Source organism: Aythya marila, assembly GCF_965140915.1.
Source record: "Aythya marila genome assembly, chromosome: 17".
Lineage (NCBI taxonomy): Eukaryota > Metazoa > Chordata > Aves > Anseriformes > Anatidae > Aythya > Aythya marila.
Genome location: NC_139058.1, coordinates 8177647 through 8191554, shown reverse-complemented (window position 1 = coordinate 8191554; position 13908 = coordinate 8177647). Strand labels below are relative to the sequence as shown.

Genomic DNA, 13908 nt, shown 5'->3' with positions numbered 1-13908 from the left:
CTGTGAGTGAGGCGATCTCCGGCCTGTCCCCGCTCCTCGTCCTCAGCACCCCGTGGAGGTGAGGTGAGGTTCCGTGCACTTGAGAACCTCATGCAGGACACGGTAAGGGTCTGGAGGTGCTGTAGGACAGACCTTGAACCCGCACTGGGGCTGGCTTCACGTGAGCGATACGCTCAGCCAGGGGAAGGCAGGCCTAAGCCTGACAGGCCGTGACACAGCTGCCACTGCTTCTCAGACTTGGACCTGCCAGGTGGAAGTGTGGAGGCTGGGAAGTTAAACATCAGTCATCCTCTGACACGCTGCTCAAAGTAAACGTTTTATAGTTACATAAATATGCTTCTACAACAATTAATCAAAGTGCCCTGCCCGTACACATAACTTATCCATACACATGAGAAAAAAGTCTAACTATTGAAACAAACTTTCTCTGAGTTGATCTGTTTTGTAAGTCGTACGTCTGTTGTGAGGGAAGTCACAATATTCACCTTGCAGGAAATCATTATGACTATGGGTGATCTGAATCAAAACAATCTAAAAACAGTAAAAGAAAGACATGGAATTGCCTCGTCAGAGAAATATCAAAATTGTTCATCTTGTTAGGAAATCCATCGTATCTGCTGTTCTGAAGGAATCTATACAAATACATCAGGAATACTTTTTAAAGCTGTATACCCAACAGGATTCTGAAGAGGCTACAGAGTGCTCACCTTCTGAAATATTTTCCCCTCATCACAGAAGTGGTTGTGGTCTTCTCCAGCACTTAAATGAATATCTTTGGTAGATACTGCAGGGACTCTCGCACAAGAGCCGTTCTGTTGTGGCATGTTGTAGCTGTACACAGGTGCAGAGAGAAGCTCTTCCAAACGTTCCCTACTGTGGCACGTGCCAGCAGAGGCAGTATCTCATTTTTCCTTCTGTATAATTTTACAGTTTGACAAACTTAAGCTCAAAGCTCACTTAAAGATGGCCCTTGCTCCTCTTCCCAAACAAGCTGGTCTCAGGTCTGTTACAGGATTTTATTTGGAGTACATGACCTTGCGTAGAAAGTCTCACAGCCCTGGGAAAAAGAAACGTAGCTATGGTGGCAAGGTTGTGAGGGGATTATCCATAAGTGCAGCCAACGGCCGCTGCACAGAACCAAGGAAGACAACACTGTTTTGTCAGTAGGGAGCGGGGCTGGGGGAGGCAGACAGGTATATCATACTGTTCGGCCTCCCCACCCGGCTTCACCAGAAAATCTTCCAGTGTCTGGCTCCAGAAAATTCAGGCTTTAAAAAAATTGCAGCATAAATTTGTATCCCTTCTAACAGCCACTTGAGCTGCTTCAGGCAGGAGTTTTCCATCACTCTGGGAAAAAAACGGCAAGAAGAGAAACCAGTCTCCACGGCTGGTTCCATTTGCATCATGTGCTGTGCCCAAGGATTCCCAGCAGTGCTGCAGATGATTTCCTGAAGGTGGCCGGATGTTGATGTGAAGACAACGAATAACACCCACAGCTCTGGCAGATCCGTCACATTTGCCAAGCACGAGATGCTGTTCACGCTGCAGAAGTTTTTCCTTACCTGTCCAGCCTACCTTGAGGCAACTGTCTTTCACATGAACCTGCTGTAACTGCTTGGCACAGGATTTCAGAGCAGCACTCTTTTAAGGGCAGAGCTCAAAGCTAGGCCCATGGTTTGTGGCAGGAACCTGTTGTACAAGACAGCTGAGCTGAAATACACTCTTTAACCAATGTTTAATTTCCAACTCTGGTGCAAAATGCGAGATTCTTCACTGTGCTGTGGTACCATCGATTTCTGAAACCCATGGTTAGCTATGGAACCAGACACCAAGAGGTTTAAAATGGGAATGGGGATGCAGTTTGTAACTGTTTCAATGGCCTTGCCGGCCATGAATAAAGAGAATAATGGAAGAGATTTATGCAATCAACAGCCAGAACATTATCACCAGAGCCACAAACAGGAAGAGGCGGGATAGGAACTGCTCATCCACATATTGAGGAGTCCCTGGAACAGCTGGAAAACAGGAAGTAAAAAACAGTTCAGCACCTTCCTCTTCTTCAGGATATTGTGTATTCTGCATATACTACATCCATAAATGGACAAATAGGCAAGGAATCCCTCTGCTGAAAAACTGTTGCTGTCAGTATTTCCTACTCTTAGATTGGCCAGCCGTGATGGAAAACCAAAAGGAAGACAAGCATGAGCTCCCTGGATCAGGACCTGCAGTAAGCCTGCTCGTGACTAATAGGAGTGGGCCGCTCCAAGTGCTAGAGTATGCACAGGGCTGTGCTGAGAACTTCTGGGGACAGCGCTGAGCTAACTTCACTGCTGCCAGGTGTCTCCATTCTAAGGAGTCTTACCACCTCTGCCCGAGCGCTCCTTCCTCTCGAGGTGAAATCTCTCTGAATAAGCAAACAGTGAAACAAGGCTGCGTGTATACGCTTGACTAAGAGAACTAAGGAGAAGCACACAAGGTTAAAGCTCAAGACGTGCCTTTCTGGAACTGCTGAACTGAGACCACAGATGAAAAGCAGATAAAGGGGTTTGTGAAACAATGGCTGTTACAGCAGCATACATTTTCATGTTTCTTTGCTCTGTCACATCTCCACACGAATTTTCAGTGGAGAGTGAAGTGCAGTTAATAGGCAAGTTCATCTGACTGACAGACAACACAGGTGTGACATGAAGAACGTGCTGCCTGTTCTTACTATTCCTGGGCCGTATGGCACATGGAAAATCTGCCAGGCAGAACCTTTCACAGAGGAAGTCCAGAAAACCCTGGGCAGTAGGTTTTCTCTTTCAAAACAGGTAGACTCAGTTTGTCTACAGCACAGATGGGGAGGGGGGTTTTCTAGGGATTACTTAATTTTTAGAGAGGCAACACTAGTTGAAGTAATTGGCTGTTTTTCCTTAATTAAAAACAGTGAAGTAATTTCACCATAAATTTATTTCTTGTGGAATACAGCTGACTGTCTCTGAAGTAAGTTTCTGAAAAAAGGATCAATCTTCACTTTCATTCTGTTGTGGCTAAAAGCACCAGTTTAATTTTTTTCATTTTCACCTTTTATATATTTCAAAACACTCCTCCATACACCCCTGTGGACTCTTTTTTACTAGAAACTCAAGTCCAACTTGCCTCATTTTTCAGAATTAAAGGGGAAAGTCACCAGTGTCACTGTCCCTCCCTCATTCTAGCCTCTCAACAGGGCATCCAGCAAATCATACAGAAGTGACAAACTTGCTTGTTATATAAGCCCTCATACAAAACACGTAAGAAATAAACTGCCTTTCTCCACTGGGCATTTTCCCCTCATCCTCTGTTTCTATATACAGTACTGATTTACTTTACCATTAATGTTTGTCATTTAACAGGCTATTTGTCCAAGTTACGAAGGAGTTTGTAAAAGATCTGTTTGTGATAGGACCCTCTGAGAAGACAGGATGCACGGTACCTGGAGGAGGTCGCCCGTCATTTATGTTGAACGCTGTGGCAAATATACCAAAGGGAAACGCCCCAATTCCGAATGACATTTGGAAGCCACCATCCCCAAACCCAAAGCCCTGGAATCCCTGCAGAGAACAAAACAATGGAAGAGGAGAAAAAGGTACAAATAATTTAAAGCCTATTTCAAAATATTTTACAGAAGTGCAGATGTTCCCTCTCACTGGCTTTCTTAAGGCTGAAGGGGTATCATTGCAGCCTGGCAACTTTCAGTCTTCCACTGTTGTTAAATACTTCCCAAGTTCTCATGGGTAAAGTGTTTTACACAGTAGCAAACTTGCCAGAGGCACCTAAGAGTTTGAGAAAATGAAAAGTAGGAATCACACTTCTTGCTTGAAGGCTGCAAAGTAGCAGAAGTGTTTCTATAATTTCTCAATTTAAAACAGTATAATGTGTATATATATGCATCAATGTATCAAAAAATCAACATTACCAATTCTTTTTGAAACATTTTAAAACTCTATCAATAATTCTGTATTAATAGGTATTAATCATATAGCTATAAGAAAGATACTGTGAAAAATAAACTGCATTGATTTTTCTGATACATGTGCATTGTCTAAACATTATGTAAAAAAAAATGCAAGTGGGATGCAAAGATCATCATAAATAAGAACAGTATCAAAAAACAAAACAAAACACACCGCCACACCAAGGTTCTAACTGAGATGCCATATAAAGTCATCTGGGACAGGAATGCAAGACGTGGATAAAAGAGGGGAAAAAAATAAATAAAAAGGAAGATTTACAGTGCAACAACATTGATCCCAGAAGCTCCAGACTAAAATTCCCTGTCAAATCAAAAGGTAAGTGTTCTGAATTAAGATGAATCCTGCTGTATAAAAGCGGTGTATTATTTGGGAACCAACTGTATACGAATCCAAGTAGTTATGTCATGTTTGAAAACTGGACAACTCACAGTTTTATCTTTTATAATCTGGAGACCCGTCCTCTGGTTTCAGAATTAAAACAGTGATTTCAACTCTGGAGATGATAGGCCAGAGTGGTTTTTCAAACAGTGGAGTACCATTAGGATTTCACTCATATAATAAAAGCTAGACATTTCTGGGCTGATAAGTATTTGATGAGATTGATGATAAGATTTGATGAGTTAAGTCTTGACCACAACTCTTGTCAAGTGCTCTGTCACTATCTAAAAGGGACAGCAAAGTACCTTGCATGGCAAGTCCTACCTTTGTAGGAAATAAGAAAGCAGCATGGCTACTGCTGTCTTCATACCAGACTCTACTGACTTCCTGCAGCACCAGCAAAAAAGTCGAACCAAGCACAGCAAATGATTTAATAAGAAAGCAACTCCCTGGCGAGAGAGAACAACTAAGATGTTCCTTAATCACACCCAGCAGAGTTGTTTGCTTGAATCGTGAGGTACATGCTCTCTGAGGACCCTAGGCTGAGTTACACAGAAATAGGCAATTGTTTCATCAGGTCACTGTCATCATGCTAGAAAACACTGTGGTCTGTCCTACTGCCTCACTCCTATGTCTTCACCATATGCCAGCTGCTGTTTAAGTTCACTCTGCAATCTCCTCAACAAACCACAGATCCCACTTCAAGTGCAATTGAACTTAGTCCATTCTTTAGGATGCTAAAGAGTACTATGCAAATGGAATTTTCTGCCACATAGCAGCTGTCAGTTACTCACTAACAACCTCTGGTGATCTCTGCAGGACCCTCATACAGGACCTTATGCACACACTGTGTCCTCCAAGATGAAAAATACCACCTCAGTAAAAACAACCCAATTGCTCAAAGTCTTTTTTTTTTTCCCCACTTACCCCTCTGTTCTCTGGTTCAGGTCTCTGTCCTTGGGGTCGTGGCGGAGTTTTCTCTCTGCAGGAAGTTGTGGAATTAGCTCAAGTGCAAGGATGCATGACAACAGTATCTGCAATATATCTGACTAATAAGATCTAATAAGTATCTGCAAAAATCTGACTAATAAGAACAAACATGGAGCACGCTCTCACAGGGCCGTACTGCAGCAAAGCTGGAGGTAGTGTGTGACCAACTACACTAGATCAACTAGCTACATGAACCTTCAGGATCACATCCTTAACCTAAGATATTGCACTTTTGAGTAATAAAATATTCCATTGCAAAGGCTGGAAACTGAGGACCAATGAAGGCCATGAACATTTGATATAAGCTTCTCCAGTCAGATAACATAATTCCATGCAACCTACCATTTATAACTGATAATTAACACTCAATTCAAATTAAAACAAATTGCCAGTTGAACAAGAAGACCTTGGTCTGTAGACCCAAGCCCTGAAAGGGCCAGAAATATTTGGCAGAGTTGAATGTTCTGTCCATCTTTTGGCAATGTATCTCACATTGTGAATCAAACACTTCAGTAGTTTTACCTTAAACCCTGGTAGTTTTCACACAAATAGTTGTATTTGGGTTCATTACCTGGGGTCCTGTTGTCCAGTGCTGCCTCTTCCGTACAGAGGAATAACTTTATCTCGACTGATTCCTGCTTTGCACACAGGGCATACTTGTCTGTTCGGCCTGGTTTCTAGCCACTTAAAAAAAAAAAAGAACAGAAGGAAATTATGAGAAAACTAGTAAAAGACCACGGAAACAACAACATGCAAACCTAACTTGCATCCAGGCAGAGAGATTTAGCAACTTCTCAGAAAGCCACAGTGGAAAACATTATACTAAATGCCAAGTACTCTTGAAGTGTTGGCATTTTGCCTGTCTGCCATGATCTATTTGCTGATGCATACAGATTCAGAATGGCACTGGAGAAAATGTTATGAAATAAACAGTACCAAAGTCCCTCACAGGCCAAGGGCTAGCACAGGTACCTTCCTGTCATCTTCCTTTCTTATAATGGTACCACAATGTGCAACACTACATATGCAACAAGTGCACTCAGCATTTAAGCCTGTAAACTACACTTCTGTAAACAGCCTACAGTAATTCTCCTAACAAAACCACAAATGTCCAGTGGTTAATAACATGAAAAGTCGGAGGTAAGCAGAATAGAATCTAAGTTTTCTTTTTTCTAAAAGACTCGATTGCAAGTTGTTGCGCATGAAGTTGCATTAGCACGCTGCAGTTGCCCTGGAGAGAAAGAAGCGCATTTGAAGAGGGGGATACTCCAGAGAACCGAGGGCTTTATTGAGTCATTGGAGCTGATGAAAGACGGAGTAAAAGGAAACCTGTCTTACCTGGTGTAAACAAGGCCAACTGTGAGCATTCCCAGGACAATTTGTTCACAGAGAAGAAAAAAGGGAAAAACAGAATTAGTTACTGACAACTCGATCTGACAAACATATGAAGTGTACCATGGATAGCACAGCTTACAGACAACAGAACCCTGGAATCCAGCTGGGCCAGTTCCATAACCTCCCATTAAAACAATTTTTGAAAGCACAGCCCAAGCCTGATCTCCACTGGTCCTTTCAGGTTATGCAATCTAACTATGTTGCGAACATGATTCTCTCCATATCGCCTTTGATTCCTGCATCTTCATCTATACCAAAGCCACATACAGAGGGGGACTCTTTAGAGAGATACAATTCATCTTCTGGTGTTTACTGTGGATTTTCCCTACTGATCCCATGGAAGATATCCCTGAGCTAATATGCAAATTAGAAAAATACCAGTAATGAGACTCCAGGACCTTACCAGAAGTCATGCAAGAGACATTTAGCTAAAACACTGGGCACATTCATAGAATTATGGGATAATTCAGGCTGGAAGGGACAGATCTCAGGCAGCCTCTAGTGCAGTCTGCTGCTTAGGACAGGGTCAGCTGTGAGATCAGACCAGGTTTCTCAAGACAGAGAAATCTCCATTACACAGTACTACTCCTAAGGTTAAATTAATGTGGCAACTCAACGTTGAAGGCAAACAAGAAAACTACAAGATAAAAATGCTGAATAGCCATCTGCTCTCAAAACAGTCTTTCCAACATTATTTGAACAAGATAAGTGTTATTTTTTACAGTTCCAGTTTTCCAAATCCTTTCGCGATATTAAGATAAAATTATTGCAATAACTTCTATGTCATCATCATGTGATTTTCTATCTCCTTTAAATTAAAAACCCGTACCTTTAGATGTTACATATATTAGCAGATAGAAGTGCTCTTTTAGGCCTCCTTATTAATAAGCACAATTTAGCTTCCACTGTAAACCAAACAAAAAACCCAACACATTTGGACATGTCAATCCTACATAAGGGTTGACCAAGCTACTTAAATAAATGTGACATGCTTAACATACTTGTGCAATACATAACCAAAACAAATCAAAGAACTGAAAATTTAGTAATTACAACTGCATACCATGGGTAAAGAGAATTAGATCACATGTAAAAGCATGTTTTTTAAGAATAAAAAAATAACTGCTTTCAGATGTAGTTTTAGGTATGCACAGGTTAGAAAGAATTTAGATAGGAACAAGATAACTATGCTAGACCAGGCAGCACTGATTAAACAACACACACAACTAATCAACATCGAACTGTTTAAGGAGATTTCCTCATTTGTTTGCTTTTACAAAATAATCCAGAAGGTTTAAGATGCAAGAAACTTGCTCTTAGGAACATGAACGTTTAATAGATAAAAGCAGTTTAGATGCAAACGCAAACTGCTTCTAACCCAAAGACATGGTCCTTATTCAGCTTAAGACAAACAGATTTTTATTTGACATTTAGAATTATATATAAAAAAAAAAAAAAGTAAAAAAAAAAAGAAAAATATGCTTTTACATGATCATAGAGGTGCACGGTGATCTGGTTTATCTGTGGGGACTTGGAGTACTTACCAGAAGAGATGTCCACACAAGCTGATAACTGCATCCTTGGCAGTGTCTAAACAGATGTTACATTCAAAAGTGTTGTCCTGATTCGTATTTTCCCCAGCACCATTACTGCTACTGCTGCCACTGGTCCCTCCAGTACTGGAGCTCTTTGTTGATGTGGAAGTTGTGGGTCCTTTACTTGCCATTCTGAGGAGCTGCACAGATACAAGATCAAGAAAATTTTCCTGTTGGAATCCTAAAAATGAGAAAGGGGAAAAAAAAAAAAAAAAAAAAAAAAAAAACACATTATTGGCATTACAGCATTGTATTCTTGACCTTTTACAAACTGGCAGTGATTTACCTAAGAAGCACCTGAATCCTCCTGTTGATGGTTTTAGTTTAACATATCCAAGAGATAACTTGGTCCTTTAGTACAACCTGGCTTTTAACACCACTTGCTGTGAGAAAGATGAGCCCACCTAGTCATACTTTCAAACTATCAAACATTTCTAAGTGCTAAGCTTAAATGTGCTGCTGACATGCTTTCAACTCTCATGATCTTCTTTGATAAATACGACGATAACTTATTTCAGCAGCAACAACCTCTCCAGTCTAATTCCTCGATATACAAATTCCATAGTACTTGAAACTCTGAGATTCAGCAGAAGACATTTACATTTCCAGAAACACTTTTACTATTTCAAGACTTAAATATAGGAACTAGAGACAGTTTCAGCAGTTACAAAAATTATTTAACCAAAACAAAAATGTTTAAAAAAATCCACTGTGCTTTTTATAAATCTGTTATCATGCTGCTGTTGCAGGGATATGAATATCTAGAAAAGGTTGAGAGAAAGAACCAGGTGACTATCTGAACCTTTTGCAAGTGCAGTTAAACATGTGAAAAGTGCACCCTAAATTTTTCAGAAGCTAATTTCCTTACAAACTTACCCCACAAGCTTTAAAAGCTTCCTCAGTGTTCTGTCTTTGTAGCAGTGCTGAAGCACAAGTGTGTGGGAGCAAAATAAAACCTCAGCATCTCTAGCTGTTATTCTCAAAAGCTTTTTCATAAAATATAATCCAACTGCACGGTCAAGAAAACATCAAGTAAAGCATCGTACTCGAGCGTCACAGAAGTACTGCAGCAATGATACTAAGTTACAGCAAGAGAGATGAAATTTATTTCTGTAGAGCTTTTCACTCAGTTACATCATTTCACACAGTGTCCCAGAAGGGCAGCTCAGTATTCACAGATGCTGTACTTCAACATACACTGCTTTCAACACTGCTGACTCTTAGCATTTCACACTGTGACCTCATTTACACTCAGCAGCAAGGTAGTTTATTGTACAAAATTAAAATTCATGTTAGTTCAAGGCAGATGGAAACACTGCCAGCCCACAAACTACGCGCTAAACAAGCTGAGTTTTCACACATCCTTACTACCAGAATCTTTAGTAGCATCAACCTATCTTCTTCAGTGATGTTTGAAAGCTTATCAGCTCAGACCAATACAAGTGTGCTGGAAATTAATATCAACATTAAGAAAACCTCCCTAAAACTAAGGAGACTAAGTCTCCTTAGTTTTAAAAAAGGAATAAAAGGAATATTAACATTAAGTCTCCTTAGTTTTAGGGAGTTAAGGAAACTACAACACATTGTAAAAAATGCTGGCATCATTTTATGGAACGGGTACAAGAGATGCTTGGCTCTCGTATCTAACCATATAACATAAGGTAAACATGTGCAGGAGGCAAATAAATTAATTTACATGTCCCTAAATCCAATGCGGGAAGCAAAGTTCTTTTCTCCAAATCAAATTTCATATATTTAACCCCAGAAATATGAAGAATCGTTTAAAAAAAAAAACACTTTATCTTCACAAACACCTGCTTAGAAAACTAAACCAAACCAAAAAAAATAGCCTTCAGTAACTATGAAAAATGAAAAGAAATCAGCAACTTATGAAGACATGATAGAGAAATCCACAGAAGTATAATTAATGCAATGGAATAAAGGTGGCTGAGACAGAAGAAAGATTAAAATGATATAACGTGACAGGCACTGAATCTACTCTCCTGGAAGGTCATTTTTACTTTGTACTGGAATCCTCTCTTAATTCTTTCTCCATAGGCTGAATGTGCCTAATGACCTATTAGGATTTAAACAATTTAAAATATCAAAAATGTATCAAAATGTAACAATAAAAATGAACTATCTTATTCTGGAAAGCCTTCATGATCCTTTATTCTTCTCTGTGGAATATGTCTTAACATAACTAGGTCCACACCAAGCGCTGTCCGTGGCTGTTGATCTGCAAAGCATGCTGGACACTTACAGAGATGCAAGCATGAAACAGCATCCTATGACTAAAATGTACATTTGATAATTGTGTATCGTGTCACTTGCGAGTGTGGTCTGTGAATCCTAAAGCAGAAGCTCAACTGCAAATTCAACTTGTTCCAGATGTAGGACAAGCTCAAAATTGTTGAAATAGCACTTGAGCCACTTAAACTGCAAGACAAAATTGGGGGTGGGGAGGGGTGGAGGCAAATAAACAGAGCAGGCCAAGCAGACCCCATTTGCTGTTCAACAGAGAGCTCAGGAGGAAGACTGAGTGCACTGGGCTATCTTAAAATTTTTGGAGCTAAGTTAACAGAATTTAGAGAGGACTGACTGGACAGATGCCAGTGCAGTTTGCTAAACCTTTGCCCTTGATCAGGTGTCCAAATTAACACTACAGGCATGATGAGCTGCAAACAAAACAAAAGGAAAGATACAAAAATCAGCTGTTATTTAACTACAAGCACTCAAAACTTTTCTCTTTTTCTTTATTTCTTTGCTCTCTAGATATTTATAGGAAAATCTTTGATCTTTGAAATTTATCTTTGAAACAAACAACTAGTACAAATGCCTTTTAATTAGCATTTTAATCATCACCTCTGTGATATCCCAACAGGCTGCTCTGAAAGTGACTGAATCGCTGACATTGACTACATCAGGAGACCAAGAGTGGCAGTAGATGAGTGGTTAAGAAACAAAAAAACATCCTCAATAGGCTTCCTAAACTGGCAAAGTCTGGTGGAAGTCGAAGAAGATGTGTAAGGAAAGTTACATGTTTAGGGATCCAGCATGAATCCCACAGAGCTGTGTAAAGAGTAAGTGTGGCTGAACAGAGCTGGTGAAAGCAGACCTCCAAGAAACAGATGGCACACTGGGACCTGAATGTTTCCTGACAGCTGGGAGCTGCTCCCTGAAAGAATTAAACATGGGAAACAGGTAAGGTCTGTGTGCTAATATAAATCTCACTAACAGGCAATAAGAAAGAAATTTTACTCAAATACTTTAAAAACTAATCTGTAAATCTAGTGGGAGAAACTGCACACCAGGGAAATGTAAGCACAATAGATAGAGTAAAAGATCATATTTCTGGACTCAGCAAAGTAAAAGTGACTGTATTTGCCAAAATACACTGACATGACTCTAAAAATACAAGAAAAACTGTTCAAGACAGACTGGGAGAGTTTTCAGCATAAGTTAAAGCATACGAAAAATTCCATTGGAAACAGAGCAGGTGAACAATAATTCAGCCTGAGAAAGACACAGAGAGAGAACGTAAATTAGAAGCTGATGTCATCAGTGTGAAACAGTTGTAGAATATGTTCACAGCACTACAATATTAGAATGTTTGAAGTATTTACTTTTTAATCTTCTTTCATGATCCATAAGAATAATATCCAGTGAAGAGATAGGACTCTGGCTAGATTATTTATAAAACCTATAAGAAAGAATTTCTTTTTGCAATGTCTAACACATAACAATGAAATAAGAGGTGCCTAGTTAGATTTCAAATTCCACTAGAAAGACACTTTTCCATATTTCTTTGCCAATGGCTCTTATTTTGTCTGGAATTACAGAAACAGTCCCAAATGTAGTTCCTTTCTGAAAGTTCTGATTTAGTTTCTGAACTTCTTGCTGTTCAAATGGAAAGGAAAATGTCAGCTTATTTTTCTTATTACCACAATGATAATGGCATTTTTAGATACATTATAGATTGCATAAAAGGAATATTAACATTAGAAATCCTAGCTAAATCTAGAAAGTATTGCTCAGTATTGTTTGTATAAATACCTCCTGCTCACAAGCGTAACAAGAATCTGATTCTTAACCTATTACAGTTGTCTGGACTTCAAGTAGAAGTAACAGATAATCTGAGCTGGTAATCGTTGGCAGTGTCTCGAAGAAAGTACATTTACTTCTTGACAGTAACTTTAAGATAGATGTTACCAAGTACATGGCTGTCCCACAGTTAATCATTAAATACCCATTTATCTCTGACTACCTTTTTACTCTGTCCACCAAACACGTTACATTTTAACTCCTCAGAAACATTTTCTGCAACTTCGTCTTTTCACTTCCTGGAAGCTGGCCAGCATCACGTAGCTGCTTTTTAGTACTGCCACAAAGTGCTCCCAACATACAACTTTGTGTGATCGCTTGATCTTTCAAGAGCACCCGTTTGCCTTACAAACCAATGTGCCCTTGCTTGGCCTCATTTCATTAATTGGGATTCTGCAGCGCAGGTCTGGGTTAGTCGCTGCTTCCAGGGTAAGAGCCCAGCTGAAAGGCGCTTTTGGCAGCTCCGAGGATTCAATGTACCTCACAAATGCCAGCCACTGTCACACGCTGTCAAAAAAAGGAAGTGACTACAATAATCCTCTTTCTTTAACCATTCCCTAGAAGCGTAATATAGACTGCAAGAAAACATTGTACAAATCCTTAAACAAAGATTTTATCCTCTTACCTCACAAAGTCTACAGGAGGAAAAAAAAAAAAAAAAAAAAAAAGAGCGAGAAAAAGCAAACTGATATAACCAGTTGGGTAATACTGCCCCAGCATTTTCCTGGTTTGGAGTGTTATGTAAAACATTAAGTGCTCCGTGGGCTAACCACGTTAACATCACGATGTAAAAAAAAAAAAAGAAAAAAGAAAACAGAAACCCACTCAAACTGGGTTCGAGGGGCGCCAGGCAGCTCCCAGCCCAGCACCCGAAGCGGCTCGGGTCCCTGCGGCCGCCCCGCACCCTGCCCAGCGCCAGGCGCCCCTCGCAGCAGCAGCAGCAGCAGGAGGAGGAGGAGCAGGAGGGTTTCGGCTCGGCCGGGGAGGCTCGGGAAGCCGCCCAGCACGGGAATTTCGCCAGAAAACGCCGCCGGGTGGCCCCGGGCCCAGCACACCGCCACGGCGGCAGCAAGGGCCGGAGGTCAGGCAGCGGGGGCGGCACACGGCAGGCCGCCGGGACCACCGCCGGGGCTGCCCCGCAGCGCCCCGGCACCGGCACCGGGGCTGCCCCTATCCCCCGCAGCCCCCCGGAGCCCCCGCCCCGCTCGTTGAAGGCGGGCGGAGCGGCCCCGGCCTCCCGGCGCTGCCCGTGCCCGGCCCCTCCGGGCCGCTCCCGGCTCTCCTCCCCGCACCTCCCCGCGCCCCCTCCGCCCCCGGCCCACGCTCACCGGGGTCCCGCCGCTCCCCCGAGCCGCGGAGCCGCTCCCCTGCCAGCGGCCGCCGTCACCTGACCGCCCGGAAGCCCGGCCCCGGCGGAAGGGACCGGCCCGGCCTCCCCTTCCCTCCCCGCC

General features: G+C 41.6%; 1 protein-coding gene across 4 annotated transcripts; it reads right to left on the bottom strand.

The window, feature by feature from the left end:
* Positions 1-303: 303 nt before the first annotated feature.
* On the bottom strand, positions 304-13908 carry RNF185 (ring finger protein 185). Of its 4 annotated transcripts, none has more exons than XM_082774487.1 (7): positions 13786-13908; positions 8303-8493; positions 6702-6720; positions 5935-6047; positions 5301-5355; positions 3455-3572; positions 304-2015 (listed from the first exon to the last, which is right to left on the bottom strand). In XM_082774487.1, exons 2-7 carry the CDS (start codon positions 8482-8484, stop codon positions 1918-1920), a joined length of 585 nt encoding a protein of 194 aa, XP_082630613.1. In that variant the 5' UTR covers positions 8485-8493; positions 13786-13908; the 3' UTR covers positions 304-1917. The 4 variants fall into 4 exon arrangements, with proteins under 4 accessions (XP_082630613.1, XP_082630611.1, XP_082630612.1 ...); XM_082774485.1 differs by having other exon boundaries at positions 8303-8534; positions 13786-13850; XM_082774486.1 differs by lacking the exon at positions 13786-13908 and adding an exon at positions 13083-13107 and having other exon boundaries at positions 8303-8534.